The sequence below is a fragment of the Colobus angolensis genome, unplaced genomic scaffold (assembly GCF_000951035.1).
Source record: "Colobus angolensis palliatus isolate OR3802 unplaced genomic scaffold, Cang.pa_1.0 Scaffold321, whole genome shotgun sequence".
In the NCBI taxonomy this organism is placed as follows: domain Eukaryota; kingdom Metazoa; phylum Chordata; class Mammalia; order Primates; family Cercopithecidae; genus Colobus; species Colobus angolensis.
In genome coordinates, this window is record NW_012116500.1 from 591,398 (window position 1) to 610,516 (window position 19,119).

At 47.2% G+C, this 19,119-nt stretch overlaps 1 protein-coding gene across 2 annotated transcripts in view; it reads left to right on the forward strand.

Annotated features, from left to right (window-relative positions):
* The window catches only part of GATA3 (GATA binding protein 3), a 20,338-nt gene extending 1,655 nt beyond the window's left edge, over positions 1–18,683 (forward strand). The window contains exons 3-6 of one of the 2 annotated variants that reach the window (XM_011951626.1): positions 2,100–2,636; positions 7,835–7,980; positions 13,260–13,385; positions 17,523–18,683. In XM_011951626.1, the coding sequence (XP_011807016.1) occupies positions 2,100–2,636; positions 7,835–7,980; positions 13,260–13,385; positions 17,523–17,807 (1,094 nt within the window). In that variant the 3' untranslated portion in view covers positions 17,808–18,683. The remainder of the gene's footprint in view (positions 1–2,099; positions 2,637–7,834; positions 7,981–13,259; positions 13,386–17,522) is intronic. The other variant, XM_011951627.1, reaches the window with a different exon arrangement.
* Positions 18,684–19,119: the final 436 nt, after the last annotated feature.

Consider the following 19,119-nt stretch of genomic DNA (forward strand, 5'->3'; position numbering starts at 1 on the left):
TTGGGGGGGGGGTCTCGGGATGTCCCCAGGCGTGGGGTGCCCTGGTTCTGTCTCCGCGGGTCCGGGCTCTCTGGGCCCGGTAGCCGGCGCCGGCCAAGCCCGGCTGGAACCCGGCTCTTCCAAAAAACCTGGCGTTCCCTGTTACCCGCTAGCTCTTTCTAGGGGGGCGGCCTCTGCCAGCGTCCCTCAATTCGCACATTTTCAGAAAGGCCCCAGAGACTTACTTATTCACACCCTTCTCCTTGACCTTTTCCCAAAGCTAGTGCCTTCGGTCTTTAGACAGGTCTCCTACCTCTTGGCTTCAGGAATGGAATTCTGATGCTGAAGGGATTTGGAGGGGAGACCCCTGTCTTAAGTTTGAGGGATCTGACGTTTCCCAGATTCCCGGCTGCACAGAATTTTCCTGCGTCTTTGCTTTCAAGTTGCCTCCTTGCCTGCAACTCGTGCCTTATACTCTGTCCCTGGGTACTGCCCTCCACTAGCCTCCCACCTAAGATGTAGGATACACCCCCGTTTAAATAGAGGCAATTCCAGAACCACCTCTTTCCCCCTTTCACCTGGAGAAGTTTAGGAGAGTTTTGAAATGTAAAAAAAGACCGGGCCTGTGCAGTTTGAGGAAAAAAGATCGAATACTTTCCAGCTCTAAGTTTGTTCCTAAAGAAGAAACAGGGGCAAAACATTGGTCAGAAAAAGTGTGAGGCTTTCTGAGTCCAGCCAGACCGAATTCTGCCCTGATCCCCCTACTTAGAGCCTGCCTTGGCACCGATGACATAGCTCCTCCGGCAGCAGGCGTCCTCTACCCTGCTGTCGCCAGGTTTTAAACAATCGTTTCTGCGGATGGGGCGCTCTCTGCCCACGTTCTGTGCAGATCAACAGTTAAGTGGAAATGCGGTAGAGGCAGACTTAATATTATTTACTATACTACTTCCTGCATAATATGAATCTTGACCCTTGGTGTTCAGAGAACTCTCTTTCCCTCTCCACTCCCCTCCCCTTCCTCTCTCTTAAGTTTAGTTTCAGTATTGTTCTTAATGGTTGAATCGAATGTCAAATGCTGAGGCAGGTACCGGATTTAAAGATCAAGAAGTCTGTGGATTTGCACTTGCTTTTTAAATGAACCCCTCAGAGTATATGAGTTACAGCTACTTTATTGTGCGTTTTAAATGAAGGCTAAACAGACTCTGTATCTGAGTCATCTTTGATTTAAAATATATACATCAACTGGAATTTTGTGTCTTTGGGGCTCAGGTGAAAATTCACCTGTGGCACTGGTGGGATCATTGCTTTATGGAGGGCGCATGAGGCTTATGTTATCTCCTTCTCCTTTAGGATTTGGGAGGGTGAGAAAAGTAGAGAAAACGGCCATCCCAGGGTCCAGCCTTGGGAACTTTCTCCAACAGCCCCAGCAATGAAAATGTCCCTGCAAATCCCATTTCAGGCCTTTTGCAGGCAGCCTGGCTGATTCTGAGCAAGCACTGGGTTAGGTTTCCGGGAACTAACCCTGAAAGTCTCCTGACTTCTGTCCCAAGGCCTCTCCTTCCTGCATTCAGTGCTGGGAGCTGGACCTGACTCCAGGGTCGTTTTCTGGTGTGGAGCAGTTGTGTGGCCGGGCTCCATCCTTCAGGCCTTCTCACTCACAGCCGTCTCTCTTATCAGGCTGACTGGGATTAAGTCCGAGTCAGGGAACTCAGGGCCATTGAAGGAAACCCATAAATCAAGTCAGGTTCTAGAGAGAGACTTTGGGGAATGTGATTTAGGCGGTGTATCTGGAGAGGCCAAATAAGCAAAGGGGCCCTTCTCCACTCTGCAGCAACCTCTCCGGTGTCAGCCACAGGCCCTTCATTCTCCTGGATTTGATGGGACATCCCTGTGGGAGAGAGGGGTGAAGGATTCTGTCCCCAGCCTGACCCCCAGGTGTGCCAGGCAGATACTCCTGGGACCACTGGTATGAGAGAAGGGGCCTGAGCCCTTGTCTGTGCTTGGACTTTTGCTGAAAGGGAGGCTAGTGCGAGGGAGAGAGTCCCCAGGTGTCCCTGACGGCCTTGCAGGGTCACACTCACCCTCCTTCTCTCTCCTGCCCTTTCCCCGCTGCCCCACAGGGAGCCAGGTGTGCCGCCCGCCTCTGCTTCATGGATCCCTGCCTTGGCTGGACGGCGGCAAAGCCCTGGGCAGCCACCACGCCGCCTCCCCCTGGAACCTCAGCCCCTTCTCCAAGACGTCCATCCACCACGGCTCCCCGGGGCCCCTCTCGGTCTATCCCCCGGCCTCGTCCTCCTCCCTGTCGGGGGGCCACGCCAGCCCGCACCTCTTCACCTTCCCGCCCACCCCACCTAAGGACGTCTCCCCGGACCCGTCGCTGTCCACCCCGGGCTCGGCCGGCTCGGCCCGGCAGGACGAGAAAGAGTGCCTCAAGTACCAGGTGCCGCTGCCCGACAGCATGAAGCTGGAGTCGTCCCACTCCCGTGGCAGCATGACCGCCCTGGGGGGGGCCTCCTCGTCGGCCCACCACCCCATCACCACCTACCCGCCCTACGTGCCCGAGTACAGCTCCGGACTCTTCCCCCCCAGCAGTCTGCTGGGCGGCTCCCCCACCGGCTTCGGATGCAAGTCCAGGCCCAAGGCCCGGTCCAGCACAGGTAGGAGCCAGCTCTCCCCTGGAGCCTTTTCTCCTCCCTCCTCCCCTTTTCCTCAATCCGGGACCGCACCCAGAGGGACCCCTCCGGGGAGCCGGTGTGTCCCAAAGCCCGCTGAGATGCCATTTCTTCCCATTCTTCCTGCTGGGAAGGCACTGCATGTCCTCCCATCCTAGCTCAGGCCTGGCTTCAGAAGCAGAGGGGAAGTGGGATCTGATTTAAAACCCCCCAATGAGCTGGGAAAGGAAAAAGACAAACAAAAACAAAGTCATGCCCGCTTCTGCCTGTCGCAGGACTTCTGGATTCGGTTGGTAACTTTTAGTCAGTTTCCAAGACCAAATGGAAGGCCGAGGAAATAAATCTTGAGTGTTTCATGCTAAAACGAAACTCCTCAAGCCTAAACAAACACAGGTCCTTCTGTGACCCCTTTGGCCTCTGTCATTCTGACTGTTCCTCTCGCTCAGCTCAAAGGGGACCATGCAGTGAGGACAGTCCTTTATTAGACATGTAGATACAGAGTGTGTGTGCAAGAGCCTGGCCAAAGCTGCACACATATTCTCTGCGTGGAAAAGGGGGCTCTCAGCTGAACTGAGAGAAAGCGATGGCTTTGCACTGGGGAAGCCGAGTTGAATGAAAATCAAATATTGCCTGGCCCAGTTAGTTACCTGCAGCGTCTCCTAGAGCTCTCAGTGCAGGCAGGGGCAGGAAGCCGTATTAGGACATACTGCTTGGCTCAGCTGCAGCCAGAGGAGGTAGAAAGGAACGGAAAAGTGCTCCAGGTGTGTATCTCAGTTTCCTGTGCTCTGTTCCTTTCCAAAATGCAAGCGCTGCCTAGCAGCACGCTGCATTTTTATTCAGTTGGTGTCATTACTTGCATGAAAGAAACCCCCCCAACAAAATACTTTGGCTTTAAAAATAAATCAGTCCATCACCAATTCCATTTCTAACCAAAGTAATTGAGTCAAAAGAGAGCTAGGGATTCTCTGAGATCGATTTAACTGTATTTTTAGACAGGGTTTGGTGAAGATTTTGATGTCTCCTTAAGCGTGTCCATTTCAGAGTGGGCATCTCTTCCCTGATCAACTCCAGGTATCTTGATTCTGCTCTCTCTCTGTATAGATCCTATATAGAAAGCAATCGTGAAAATCACTTGTCTTTTAGGGATGAGATGAGCAGCCTTGAAACTGAGCTCCCAAAGCTCCGGTTTGAAAAACTTCAGAGGGAGTACTCAGGGAGCCCAGTGACCATGAGATCAGTTTTCAGGGTTTTTTTCCAGGGTGACATTCACTCCGACTGCCTGAGCAGGACTGTCTCTATTTAGTTGATATGTTTTAGCTAATCCAATTATTTTCAGACTGCTGCACGCGACAGTTGCATTGTTTATCCCGAGCCAGGAACTTTAATAGAGTCCGGATGCGGTTAGGCTGACAGCAGAACTCAGACCTGCATGTTCAGTACATGAAAGTAGGCAGGAGGGAGAGGGAGGCAGGCTAGCTGGTGGAGTCAAAAAGAAAGCAAGAGGCCGGGAGAGCTGGAGGCACAAAGTGGCCGCAGTGCCTGGCAGGGGCTGGGCTTGGGGGTGGAGGGAAGGATTAAGGAGAAGTGGGGTGCAGCTTGACTCAGAAACACAGACTGGGGCGCTAAATCTAAAGAGAGCAGACCTGTGCATTTTGAGGTCATGATGGGATTTCTTTTCTTTTTCTTCTTCTTCTTCTTCTTCTTTTTTTTTTTTTAAAGTTCTCTTTTCTGGTAAGGCTGTGAGGTTGGGGAGAGCTCGTGGTATCTGAGGCCGGGGTAGTGGTTTGTGCGGGGAGGGGCGGGGGGAGGGGACAGAGTGACTTTTCCAAGATACTCTGGTTTCTTTACCCTCATTTCCGTGTTTGATTTCTCCTCCTCTTGTGCACACTTTCTGCCTTAAGTCTGGTGTTTTCTTTCCTCTCATTTCTTTCTGTAAGACTCTGGACATGGAGAGGAGAAAGAGAGGTCCGTGGTTTCCCTAAGCCAGAGCCAGGAATACCAATACACCGATTTTGGTTTTTTGGCAAGGGGGAGAGGAGGCCATTGCAATTTGGCCTTTTTACTTCCTCCTTCTTAATTCCTTTCTCACAGTCATGAAAACCAAGAGCAGCACACCTGGCGGGGGCGGCGAGCGGGCTGGGACTTTTGGGAGTGTGGAGGGGAAGTTTTGAGAAGCCCCTCCTTGTGCAGGGGGTGGAGGTGGTGGGAATTCTTGAGGAGGGGATTCTCTTGGTTTTAGTGGTTGCTCTCTCTCTCTCTCTCTCTCTCTATTTTTTCCCCCCTTTAACCTCTTCTTTGCAAATGCATTTGCTGAAGGAGGACACAGAGAAGAGAGAGTTTTTGGGGTTGTCGCTGGAAACGGTTGAAGTTGTGGTTAGGGCACCTATTGCTGTCTTAACGCCTAGGCTTTCGGGGCTGGGACGAAGCTTTTGCAAACAAAAGACAGAGTCTTTGTATCCAGGGCCGCTTCTTAGCTCCCCTGCCACCTTTCCAGTTGGGCATCTCCCTCCACTGTCCTCTGATCAAGCTCCTGCCCTGCTCCCTACCCCCTCCCACAGCCTGGTTTCAGGGTTGCAGGCCAAGGCAGAGTAAGAGGCGTTTGCCAGCAGCTGTTGAATGTCAAGAGGCCTCGCAGCTCTGTGGTTCTTGTCACCTAAGAGAGAGGTGTCTGCCTGAGCAGCTCACAACAGGCAGGGGTGAGGAGTGGGGAGGAAAGAAGGCACGAGAGAGTCAGGGCCTCCATTAGGAAAATTGGCTGTTTGCTGAAGTCACAGAGCAGAGGCAGCAAGGAAAAAAGAAGAAGAAAAGCCCACAGAGGCGATGGCAAACTTGCCGAGTGAATCAAGACAGAAAATTGCCCTAGTGTGCAGACGCTTGTTGAAGAGGTAACCGTTGCTAGCTTTCAAGGTGTTTCTGAAAAGGAAGCTATCACCCTCCCCAGCGCCCTGCAAATGAAAGGAAATCAGACTGATCACGTCAGACTGGGAGGTCCCCCAGCGCCAGGGTGCCCAGGAGCCGGGTGGCAACCACGCTCCCCGCCTCCAACCACAGCGGCCTCTCCTCACACTGCCCTCTGCCCAGTGCACAAGTAGGGGAGGAGCCCGAAGGGGTCCCCTGTCTGGGCAGGGTGGGTAGTGGGCCTGCAGTCCTAGCTAGGACAGGGCCAGTGCTGCTCTAGAAGGAGCTAACCCAGCGGCCACCGGGGACGCAAAAAGGCAGGCCTGTGGCCTCCTGGCTTGGGCTGTAGCGGGCTGCTCGCCCACTCACCCTTCACTCTTTCCTTCCAGCCTCCCCCACATCCAGTCTGCCACATCCCTCAGGCTTTTGACCCCAATTGAAAGGTGTCTGGGTGTGATTCAGGCCTGAGTCTTTTTCAAGAACCGAGAAGAGCCGTTGGGTGCTTAGGAAGGCGCCTTTGGCACGCATTGCGGCATGTTTATGTTTAATCTCAGGGGTTCTGGGGCACAGCGAAGGCACTCTGGGGACCCTGGGTTAAGAACCTTTTGGAATGTGGAGCAAAAAAAAACCTCTCTTACGTCCTCAATTTTTTTTTTTTTTTGAAAAAGCAAAGTAGACAAAAACTAGTGGGCACCATCCCTGACTCTCATGGAAAAGGGTGCAAGACCTTCTTCCATTTGCAAAAGTCTTTAACTTTCCTAAAGAACTTATCCCTGGAGAGGATCACAGGCCCCCAAGTGTGAACCCCCCCTAGATCCCTCCTACTTGGTCTGGGGCTTTCCAAAGGCCCAATAGGTCCCGTATCTGCCAAGGCAGATTTTTCCTCCTTTTAGGGAAATCAAAATTCTAAGGACCTTACTGCGTTCTCTGTTTTCACCCCAGTGGTCCAGGCAGGTTGGAGGTCATTAATTACTCTCTTAAAACAAAACAGTCTTCAGGGCTCATTTTTCTTCCTTACCCACCCTCCGGGGTCCTCCTCTGGGCCTCCCCTCTCTGGGTGACCAACTGGAGTTGAGCCTCCTGTTCCTGCAGGGAAGGGGAGTCCTGGCTTTCTCCCCTCACCAAGAGACTGGGCACTAGAGACCCAGGTGTCCCTGGGCCCCCCAGAAGCAAGGAGATTCTCCTAGAAAGCATCTTTCTCTTCCTCCTGCAGAAGTTGAAATCAGTTAGCAAACTCCCCCATGTCTTGAAATGGTAATTTAAGGGATTCTTTCAAGGAGTTTTCTGGGTGGGTCTGGGTCACTTTCCAGCTGGGGCTGAGGGAGTGAATATGCCGCTCAAACTCCCTACCGGCCTGGCCGGTTTTTCGTTTATTTTGTTTGTTTGTGTTTTTGGAAAAAGAGAAACTGCAGGCAGGCCTTGGTTAATGAGCAGCCACCCCCCTTCGTTAACTTGCCTCTTCTCCTGATCTTCCTCTGATCGGCTTCACTCTGTCCTCCCAAACCTTCCCTTTTCCTTTTTCCCTCCCTCCCCCTCTTCCGGGTTCCCCACCTAAAGTTTGCATCTCCCCCCTGCACACCCTGGCTGGGGTCATACTTTAACTTCAGTCTCTGTAACAGTGACTGGAAAGCTATGGAAACCCCTGCTGGGTCCTAATCGCTTCCTCTCCAGCCGGGGACATTTACAGTTTGATTGGAAGTAAAATCTAAAACCCTAGCTACTGAAATCAGTCAGCCGATTGACCAATCTATACATCTATCTATTATCTGTTCACCTATCTAGCCATTGATTAATCCTTCCTTTCCCCCATCCTAATCTTCATTATTTAATCAATCTCTATAGACAGACCCATGATGATAATGGGTCACCTTTGTCTTCCTTTTTTTCCTTTGAGGGAAATGAATGGAATGTTTGGCTTTTGCCACCATCCAGGGCTCAGGATTTTCTCAGGGAAGTATTTGAGCTGGAATCTGCGTTCCTTCTCAGTCCTGCCCGATCTTCTCCATCAGGTCGGGCAAGCCAAGAACAGGATTCTGTTGCAACGAGGCATCTACCCCTTCTGCGGGCGCCTCTATGTGTGTCGGGGGAGAGGTCACGCGGGGACAGCATTCCCCAGCTCAACTTTGGAGCGTCTTGGAAAGAGGTGGGGGTGGACACGCTCCCCAAAAGAGGAAGGAGAAGGAAAAAAGTTCTCCATTTTACTTTTCTTCCCCCAGTTCCAAATGCTGTCAGCCTTCCCGCGTGTTTTCCTTCCCTAAGTGGCTTATCTGTGCTTTTGTTTCCAGAAGGCAGGGAGTGTGTGAACTGCGGAGCAACCTCGACCCCACTGTGGCGGCGAGATGGCACGGGGCATTACCTGTGCAATGCCTGTGGGCTCTACCACAAAATGAACGGACAGAACCGGCCCCTCATTAAGCCCAAGCGAAGGCTGGTAAGTTCTCGGGAAGGGATGGCTTCCACGCGGACCATTCCCGGTTTCTCATTTCCTCTCTTCCGGAAGGACAGCTTTCTGCAGGAAATTGATTGACAGGATAGCGTCCAATCATGTCAGCTGGCTTGGGATAGTTTTTTTTTTTTTTTCCTTTCAAATTTGATACACAGAACAACTCTTTTTCCCCATCCGTGTTTCTTAAGTCACTTGTGAAAATTTTAAGGAGACTGAGTTCTTGGTTATCAAATCTGCAGTGTATTGCTGAATAGAATAATGGTATGAACAGGACCAGCGCAGCTGGTTTAAATGTGTTGATGAGCACTGTTTGACAGATAGAGACATTTAGTATGAGGATGGAATGTTCCAGAAACCATCCAGAATGGGTTCCTGAAGTTGTGGTGTGTGGCTTCCTAGGAAGGATCACAGACTCGGTGCAGTGGATGGACTTGTTATTGCTAATGCTTCGAAATGGTTGGAGCTGATTAAATGAATTTCAGAGGCTTCACTAGCAACCAGTGAGCCTAATGCCACTTTCCTCCCTTCTTGGTCTCAGCATTCGAGAACTTTCCACAGGCAATTCCTGGGGGCAACGTCGTGTGAGTCCTCTCATACCTGGCATTTGGTCTTATTTTCTCTTTGAACTACTACCAGTAGGGTGATAGTTTTTTCCCTCCTCTCTCATTATTCTTTAAAAAACTTTTGAAGCATGAGGGGTCTTTGAGAAGACCTGGTTCTGTCAAGCATTTATAAGGAAGACTCAAAAAGGACATTCATTTGCAAGCTCCTCTTTGGAAGTTTGAATAGTGAATGTACGTGACACACAAATAACAACTCTAGCCACAGCTAAGAGATCAAAATGTGAATGTGGTGCTGACATTCACCAAGTAGATATGGGAGGAGGGGATTTCCCCATGCAGATTAATGGATACATTAGCTCCATCAATTTCTAAGGGAGGAAAAAGAACACATTTGTATGCTTTTTAAAGAATTATTTGCCCTCCCCATCAGATTGTAGTGCAACTCAACACGTTTCACATCCTCTTTTGAAGAAGGGAAAAACTTTCTTTTTTTTTTTTTGAGATAGAGTCTTACTCTGTCACCCAGGCTGGAGTGCAGTGGCAGAATCTCAGCTCACTGTGACCTCCACCTCCCAGGTTCAAGCAATTCTCCTGTCTCAGCCTCCCGAGTAGCTGGAACTACGGGCACACACCCCCACGCCTGGCAAATTTTTGTATTTTTTTAGTAGAGACAGGGTTTCGCCTTGTTGGCCAGGCTGGTCTCAAACTCCTGACCGCAGGTGATCTACCCACCTCAGCCTCCCAGAGTGCTGGGATTACAGGCATGAGCCACCGCTCCCGGCCGAAGAAGGAAAACTTTCGAGGGATGGAAATGTCCACATGACTTTAGTCTTTGACGATCCTGGATATTGAGGCTTTATTCTTTCTGATCTTTGCCCCCTTCTCCAACTTTCTCAACCTTCCCCCAGCTCTCCTCCTGCAGTTTGGTTTTTTTTTTTTTTCCTTTCTCTCATGTGCAAAGCTGACTTCCTAGGAAAAAGCTGCCGGATATCTGAGCACTGGAGATAACTCATAAACAACAACTCAGCTTCCCCAACCTAAACACCAAGATGTTTGAACGTATCAGAACAAGAAGTGTTTGAAAAAAAAAAAAGGCTAGAGGTGTTAGTGCAGAATGAATATGATCACACCACAAAAGAATGTTTTGAATCACTCAAAAACCTGGCCCTAGTAAAAAAAAAAAAAAAGAGAGAGAGAGAGAGAGAGGAAAAAAAAAAACCAACAAAAACCTTCTTGTTAAAATGTGTCTTGGTACCATTATAGTTTTTTTTTTTTTTTTTAAATAAAAGTAAAGAAGGCAAAAGAGAAGGATTAAAAGTCTTAAGGTATGGGCTGATTGGTGAGCAAAAGTTTATTTGACATTTTCTTGGGTTTTCTTTTTGTGTCTGGTCAGATTGCAGAGGAGGATCGTACTTCCATTTTATACAATTTTGTCTCCACTCACCTTTCATAGGAAAGCTCTAGAACTCTGAGTAATAATTGCTTTGAATTTTAGAGTTCAATGACTGCCACATTTTCATCTGTCTTTTCTTTCTTAATCATCTGTCTTGGGCGGTTTGATGTTTTTAGTTCTACAGAATTCATGAGCTACAGGGAGATAGAACACAGGACACATTCAGATTTCTCTTCCTTTCTCTTTCTTTTCCTTCCTTCCTTCCTTCCTTCCTTTCTTTCTCTTTCTTTCTTTCTTATCTTTTTTCAGCCCTGAGATGTATTTGACTTCTGAACACCTAGAACCCGTTTTTTTCTTCTTTCCTGTATTCCCTGACCCTTTATTCCAGTTCCAGATTGCTATTTTTGTTGAAAACATTTGCAGATTCACTGAAGACCACTCAGCCCATACATAGCTAGCTCTTCTGTGAGATGCATATTTAACCCTGAATAAACTAATGCAGGAAACAGGAGAGAGAACTGAAAGGAAGATTCATAGATTCTTTTCCCCCTGGCGTTGCCAGGATTTTCATCCATCTCACCACTAGCGAGAGGCTGAGCTGCTTGCCTTAATATATTCTACCTCCTGCTAGTGACCCAAACAGTATGGCTTTGAGAGACCCTAAGTTCCCATAAAGTTTGCAGTACGGGAAGCATCTTCCTTTGCTTTTATTTAGGTTGCTGTCAATAGACTGCAAAAGATTACACGCTACACCTTGTCATCTGGAGCTGTGATTTTACCAGTTGGCATTATACGCTTGTACTGTGTACATTCAGAATTGCTGGGCTAGGAAACCCAGGTGCCTGAGTGATACTAATCTGCTATATCTGAGTAGCTCTTCTAAAGAAAAAAAAACACTATAGGAAGATAATAATCACATATAATTTGTCAAAATCATTAAGCACTGGTTTTATGTTGTACTTTCTCCCGAAGAGTATACAAATGAAACAGTTGTTTCAGCCTTAAATTATCACGTTTCATAAAGGCAGTCTGGCAGAGGCATATGGGGTTAGAATCGACACTCATGGACAATGTGAATCACGTTCAAGATGGACAGCAAAAGACTCCCATCTTCTGCATTGTGATAGATCAGGGCAGTTTTTAGTTTCCAGTTCCTTAGAACACAGAAAAGAAAGAATTTGTTTAAAAAGGTCATAATATACTCTGTTATTTACATCCCACAGGAGCATATTTGTGGAACAATTTAGCAACTTTGAAAGAAAAAGGGTCACTCAGGTTAATTCAAAATTGCCACTGGGTTCTCCATATTTGGTGGCTTTGTGTGTTGACTTCAACTTTTTGCTTGATAAAATATTGATATAAAATTGTACCAGGATCCCAGGCCAGGTGCAGTGGCTCACACCTGTAATCCCAGCACTTTGGGAGGCCGAGGCAGGCGGATCATGAGGTCAGGAGATCGAGACCATCCTGGCTAACATGGTGAAACCCCGTCTCTACTAAAAATACAAAAACTTAGCCGGGCGTGGTGGCGGGCGCCTGTCGTCCCAGCTACTCGGGAGGCTGAGGCAAAAGAATGGCGTGAACCCGGGAGGCGGAGCTTGCAGTGAGCCAAGATCACGCCACTGCACTCCAGCCTGGGCGACAGAGCGAGACTCTGTCTCAAAATAAAGCAAAACAAAACGAAAAACAAAAAACAAAACTGTACCAGGATCCCTATAGTTCTTGTTCTGTGTTCTTATAACCATATCAGAATTTTCTTCATCACAGACAGAGACTAAACTCTTTCTTCTCTTACCTTTCCTTTGATAATATTTTTGATGCAGGAACGGGGATACTTTTGCAGTTAAAATTTTTTTTTCATGATAGAAGATGAGGAAGAGAGAGAGGTTAATATTTGAAGTGACCCAACTCCATTTTCTTCCAACGGTTTTTTTCATTTTTTTTTAAAAGCATGAACAGAGAATAGTCACTTGATCAACTTAAATATGTCAAAAAGTGAAAGAAAAATCTCTGTTTTAAAGGAAATTAGGGCAGTAACACAACCAAGGAATTAAAATTCAAGTTGAGGCTGACCTTTGACCTGCAACTATGCTACTCCGTGAACAGCAAATAGGAAATGCCTGATTTCACGAAGGTGAACTGGTATCAGTGGAGGCAAGGGATTCTGGATCCTTGAACTCTGGTTCCTGATGAGTGGCAACATTCCTTGGTCTTTTGAGTTTGTTTGATTGGTGAATCAAATTTAGGTGACAGCCACCTAAAGAGAGTGAGGGTGGCTGTCTCGTGAATGGGAAGTGACCAAGCTTGAAAGCACAGGCTGTGGTGGCTCACGCCTGTAATCCCAGCACTTTGGGAGGCCGAGGCAGGCGGATCACTTGAGGTCAGGAGTTCAAGACCAGCCTGGCCAACATAGTAAAACCCTGTCTCTACTAAAAATAGAAAAATTAGCTGGGCATGGTGGCAGGTGCCTATAAATCGCAGCTTCTTGGGAGGCTGAGGCAGGAGAATTGCTTCAGCCCGTGACGCAGAGGTTGCAGTGAGCTGAGATCACACCACTGCACTCCAGCCTGGGTGACAGAGTGAGACTCTGTCTCGAAAAGAGAAAAAAAGTAAGTGCAGGCTGTATAAATTTAGGAGGTCTTGTCAACTTAGGATGTCCTACTCAGCGCTTCCTCAGGTGTGTCACCCATGTGTGCATGCCACACACTTGCACAGACATTCTTTGCAGAATTTGCTGTTGTGTTAGCAGGCTGTTCTCTTGATAACTCAGCATTTCTTTATTTGGGATCCAGAGTGTTTTTGGTGCTTGGCTTTGTGCTTCCTTTGCTGATGACCGGAGCCTGTTTGAGGATGGATATTCTTGGGAGTTGAGTTGGAGTTTGAAAACGACCTCTTGTGGCCTTGGACTTGGTGAAAAAGGCAACTGAAAGCCCAGTTCCAAAATTGGCTGGCTAATTCAAAATTGCCACCCATAAAAATTAACCCTCTGGTGTACTTTGTGGGAGGAGGGTAGGGGGCTGAGACTGCCAGGGAGGAGGCCCTGGCTTCCTGCTCCTACCGGAGAGTGGTGGGTGAAATTCTGGCCACGTTACTGCAATCCTGACATGCTCCAGTGTAGTGGCGACATTTTTCTTCTCGAGGCAGCTTTTGGGGATCTGTATCACTTTCATGTGGGCCACTTGCTAGTTTTGATTTCAATGATAATTTCTTCCTTCCTTTTGTTTTTTTTTTAAAGCCTGTCTTCATAGTGATGGCAACACATTTAACATTTGTTTTGATTTTACCCTCTCCTCTCTCCCCACTCTCAGTCTGCAGCCAGGAGAGCAGGGACGTCCTGTGCGAACTGTCAGACCACCACAACCACACTCTGGAGGAGGAACGCCAATGGCGACCCTGTCTGCAATGCCTGTGGGCTCTACTACAAGCTGCACAATGTAAGTGGACTGGGACCAGCAAGAACAGGGCTCCCTTCCTGATGGTGACCCGCAAACAGTGTCACCACCGCCCTCTCCATGTGAATCGCCCTCCGCGGGGGCAGATCACAGGCTCCAAATAATCGATGCATTAGGACCTAGCTTGGAAAACTACTTTGTCTAGCATAGCCTTGCTGAGGCCGACGGGGTTTACAGCCTGGCAGCCACACAGCCCCCTTGGTATGCATTGGACACTCCACGTACCATGCAGCAATCCGATGTGCTGGCTGGGCCTGTCTGGTTTATAACGGAAAAAAAAAAATCTTCCTTTTGGAAAACAAAAACAGCCACCGGCCCTATGTTGTTGCTTCCTTACATTTTAAACTTTTTGCAGAAAGAGAGAGTGAAAGAGAAAGGTAAATAGAATTGTAATGAGTGGCAGGGACTCTGGAAACCAAGAGGATCCATTCGGTTACTGAGCGGTAAAAAGTCTTGGCTAAATCTGTGCTATGAATTTGAAATGGATTCTCCGTATAAAAGACACGGAAAAAATGTCTGAGAGATTTCGTCTGATGTCTTTGTCCGAACCAACTTTTCCGTGCAGAGAGCTAGCTCCTGAGGAAGGTGGCTCACCTGGGAGAAGTTACCATACCAGGGAAAAGAAGCTGTCATTTTCTCCTTTTATGTCATGTTAGCAGAATGGTAATTGCCAGTCACCTGAGTTTAGCTGTGTCATTTCTAATCTTTCCATTTGGGGTCCTCTCATTTCGTAATATATCTTAACCTTAAAAAATTTTTTTTCAGGTTTTTTTTTCCTTTTTCCTGAAACCATTCTGGCTCACAGGCCATGATCCTAGTGAGGCTTCAAGTTTACATTAATTCCAAAGACAAAAATGGTCATTTTGGTCTCTCTCTGTCTTGTTCTCCCTCTCCTTCCTTTTTAGCTCTTTCTGATTCTCCTAAATTCTCTTGGCCAACCTGACTTTGGCAAAGTCTGGGGCTGAACGGGGAGGAGACAGGGACGTTTGCTTGCGGCGGTTCTGGCAATGAACTCATCTTACTCAGGAATACCTGGGAATTGGGGAGGAAGCTTTTCTGGTTGGATTTTTTGAGTCATAGAGAACTTCTTAGGGTGACCCCAGCACCCTGCTTCTTTTTCACTTCTTGGGAACAAGTTGTTGTGATTCCTATACACTCATTTCCCTGCCTGTGCCCTCTCTCTTGCTGTGGTCCTGGTCCAGTGAATGAAACTAGAGTCTTACTATGATCCCTTTTCCCCCTTAGGTCCTGGGACTGTGGTCCATATACATTTATCAGCAATTAAATCCAAGTTCTGTTTTCACTTTGGGGAATTTACTTGCTGACTGCAGTAGAGATAGAGATTCGTGATTAAAATCTGGAAGACTTGGGCTTATAAGCTATTAGGCTATTAGCATTAGGGTTTATTAGCTATCAAGTCATCAGCACTGCCTATGAAGTTATTTCTGGCCTGTAATTTATGGATTTCAAAGAACTTTCCTGTTACTTGATTACATTTGAGCCTGAGATAGTCCCATGATGTAGACAGGGCAGAAATTATTTTTATTTCGGTTTTACTTGAAGGAATTATGACTCAGAAAAGCAAGTCGCTTGCACAAGGTAACGTGGCTGAGAAAGAAGAATCGGGGCCCATTTCAGAGTCAGGAGGCTTTCCTGGGAGGTTGGCAGTGTCAGAACTAAGAGGAGAACCAGGGGAAAGGGAATGCTGTCTTTTTTTAGAGTACAACAAAATTGTAACGAATCGTGTGTGTATGTATATTTCATCCCTATATCCGTGAAAGTATAGGAATTACAGGAGATTAACTAGTTATATGCTTTTTTGAATAGTTAGCTGGGATGAGATATGATCTCACTTGTGTCTGATCATATACATATATATATATGTAATATATTTCTGAAGAATATGAATTTCTCAAATCAAAGAAAAGCTGACAAATCCTCTGCATGGCTCACTTCTACCTCCTCAGTCTTAATGAGCTTGGTCTTCATGACTGGGCTCGGGTGAGTGGGAGACAGAAACTTCCTCATCCTCAAGAGTGGTTTTTCTGTCTTCTCCGGTTTACCAGGAATTCGTAAAAGGAGGCGATTGATGTGTATTGAACAGTAAGAGATAACAATCTATTAACGTTGTCATCGCGTTGCGTTTTGCTCTGCCCTTCCAGACATCTCTACACGGACGCCATAAGCTCCTTCTTCTTATCTAGGTGTTGAGATAACTGCCTACCTCGGTATCAGCATCTCTCAGTGGTGTTGTGACTGGTTATCTGGGGTTGTGTGGCTACTGGTGTAACTAGATATTATATTTCGATACCCGGCTATGTATAGCTAGATGTCAGCCTCCAGAGCTGTGTATCTGGACATCATCTTGGTGAAGATTTGATGTGGGAGTAGATTCCTGTCATCTCTGTAGGCTGCATCTTTATCTTGATGAAAACTTTGGAGAAGGAACCCGGAGATGTTCCTCTGGCAGTGACCTTTCTGGGCTCTCCTGCCGTCCGTCACATTGCCTTCCTGGGTGTGGGGGAAATAGGTCTCAGCTCCAGTGTGGGGTTTTGTCTCTTTCTCCAGGTGACCTCTCCCAGCTCAGCTTCGGGAAGCTGGGTGTTGGCTGCTCTCAGCACGTTGGCCATTTGAATTCTCCCTTTCTCAGGTGTGATTTTCTGGCTTTGGGAATAGATAGGTAAAACCCAGAGCCAAGGGTTCTCCACGCTTGAGAACTGTGGTGGAAGGCGATGCTTTCAGCCTGGGAAGTCAGGAATGGCCCGACACTGCCATTCCCTCCTTGAGTCTGTTTGCCACCCTCCCCTGGGAATGTGGCCAGATGTGGAGTTCGCTCTTCCGGGCAGATGTCTGCCGTCGGGGTTAGTCTGCCTCTGCCTCCCTGTGGGGAGTAGCTTCTGTTTACTTTGTCAAGTTTCCTTTCTTGATTCTGGGCCCCCAAAGCAAGTGTATTTTTAAAAGGCAAGTGAGGTTTATCAAGAAGAGAGAAATGGTAGCTGTCTTCGAGATTGAAGTCTCTTGATCTTCAGAGTAGGGTCTGGTCTCTGTCTCTTTACTCTAGCACATTCTTGGTCTTTCCTTATTACCATGAGTGCCCTTTTGTGCTTTGCACCCCATAGGTGGTTATTAAATACTAGTTGATTTGTTGGTTGGCTCTTTGTCTGGTTAGAAGTGGAGAGTCAGAGCTAGGTGGAAATAGCACTTGCAACCACTACAGCTGCTGCTGGAGTGATAGAGGCAAGAGATCACCTTTTGGCCAGGCGCGGTGGCTCACGCCTGTAATCCCAGCATTTGGGAGGCCGAGCTGGGTGGATCACAATGTCAGGAGTTCGAAACCAGCCTGCCCAATATGGTGAAACCCCGTCTCTACTAAATATACAAAAATTAGCCAGGCGTGGTGGCGGGCGCCTCTAGTCCCAGCTACTCAGGAGGCTGAGGCAGGAGAATGGCGTGAACCCAGGAGACAGAGGTTTCAGTGAGCCGAGATTGCACCACTGCACTCCAGCCTAGACAACAGAGTGAGACTTCGTCTCAAAAAAAAAAAAAAGAAAAAAAAAAGAGATCACCTTTAAGAAACGCATGGTTTCGTGAAGTACAACCCTGCTACATATAAATTCTAGGGGAAGATTTTATGACCTCTCAAAGGCCAGGTAGAAAAGAGGCAACCACAAGTTATTCAGTAGAGCGGTACAGTGCCTCATTTCTTCAAGGCAGACGGCTTTAACCACCTAGAGGCTGATGACCTGGGGAGTGCTGTTCAAGTTCAGATTTGTCAGAGTAGACAAAATGGTATTTTCCTCTTGAAGATTCTTCACTACCTCGATTCTTATGATATAGTCTAAGGAAGTTCTAAAGAAATAAGACAAGTGAACTCCATTTTCGTTACCAGAGAAATACAATCGTATTAGATGGGTCTCTAATCTGGTAACTGTATGTATTTGAGTTCTTCCGTCCCTGGGAAAGAGACAGGAGAAAGTGGGATAGAGGAAGGGGCCAGCTGAAATGGAAACGGATCCCTGACCGGGGCGGCCGGTGGAACCCTTGTTGGTGTGGGAGAGCCTGTGCATTTCAGAGGCAGCCAAAAAGTAAAAAAAAAAAAAAAAATTGATCTTTGTTTAGATTAACAGACCCCTGACCATGAAGAAGGAAGGCATCCAGACCAGAAACCGAAAAATGTCTAGCAAATCCAAAAAGTGCAAAAAAGTGCATGACTCACTGGAGGACTTCCCCAAGAACAGCTCGTTTAACCCGGCCGCCCTCTCCAGACACATGTCCTCCCTGAGCCACATCTCGCCCTTCAGCCACTCCAGCCACATGCTGACCACGCCCACGCCGATGCACCCGCCATCCAGCCTGTCCTTTGGACCGCATCACCCCTCCAGCATGGTCACTGCCATGGGTTAGAGCCCTGCTTGAGGCTCGCAGGGCCCCCAGCGAGAGTCCCTGCAGCCCCCTTCAACGTGCATTTTTGCAGGAGCAGCATCATGAAGCCTAAATGCGATGGATATATGTTTTTGAAGGCAGAAAGCAAAATTATGTTTGCCACTTTGCAAAGGAGCTCACTGTGGTGTCTGTGTTCCAACCACTGAATCTGGACCCCATCTGTGAATAAGCCATTCTGACTCATATCCCCTATTTAACAGGGTCTCTAGTGCTGTGAAAAAAAAAATGCTGAACATTGCATATAACTTATATTGTAAGAAATACTGTACAATGACTTTATTGCATCTGGGTAGCTATAAGGCATGAAGGATGCCAAGAAGTTTAAGGAATATGAGAGAAATAGAGTGTGGAAATTAAGAAGAAACTAGGTCTGATATTCAAAAGGACAAACTGCCAGTTTTGTTTCCTTTCACTGGCCACAGTTGTTTGATGCATTAAAAGAAAAAAAAAAAAAGAAAAGAAAAAAGAAAAAAAAAAAAAGAAAAAAGTTGTAGGCGAATCATTCGTTCAAAGCTGTTGGCCTCTGCAAAGGAAATACCAGTTCCGGGCAATCCGTGTTACCGTTCACCAGTTGCCATTGAGGGTTTCAGAGAGCCTTTTACTAGGCCTACATGCTTTGTGAACAAGTCCCTGTAATTGTTGTTTGTATGTATAATTCAAAGCAGCAAAATAAGAAAAGATGTAGATTTATTTCATCATATTATACAGACCGAATTGTTGTATAAATTTATTTACTGCTAGTCTTAAGAACTGCTTTCTTTCCTTTGTTTGTTTCAATATTTTCCTTCTCTCTCGATTTTTGGTTGAATAAACTAGATTACATTCAGTTGGCCTAAGGTGGTTGTGCTCAGAGGGTTTCTTGCTTCTTTTCCATTTTGTTTTTGGATGATATTTATTAAATAGCTTCTAAGAGTCCGGCGGCATCTGTCTTGTCCCTATTCCTGCAGCCTGTGCTGAGGGTAGCAGTGTATGAGCTATCAACGTGCATGTCAGCGACCCCGGCCCGACAGGCCATGTCCTGCAAGCAGCCCGGCTGCCTCTTCGCCCTGTCGTGTTCTGTGTTAGTGATCACTGCCTTTAATACAGTCTGTTGGAATAATATTATAAGCATAATAATAAAGTTAAAATATTTTAAAACTACAAAATGACATCGTATCCACGTGGTGGCCAAGCTCTCCTAGAATGATCTGGTAGCTCTAGTTCATTTCAGAGAAAGGAGTTAAAAGAGACAACAACCAGACGTGTTAAGTTATTCACTAGGAGCCGATGCTAA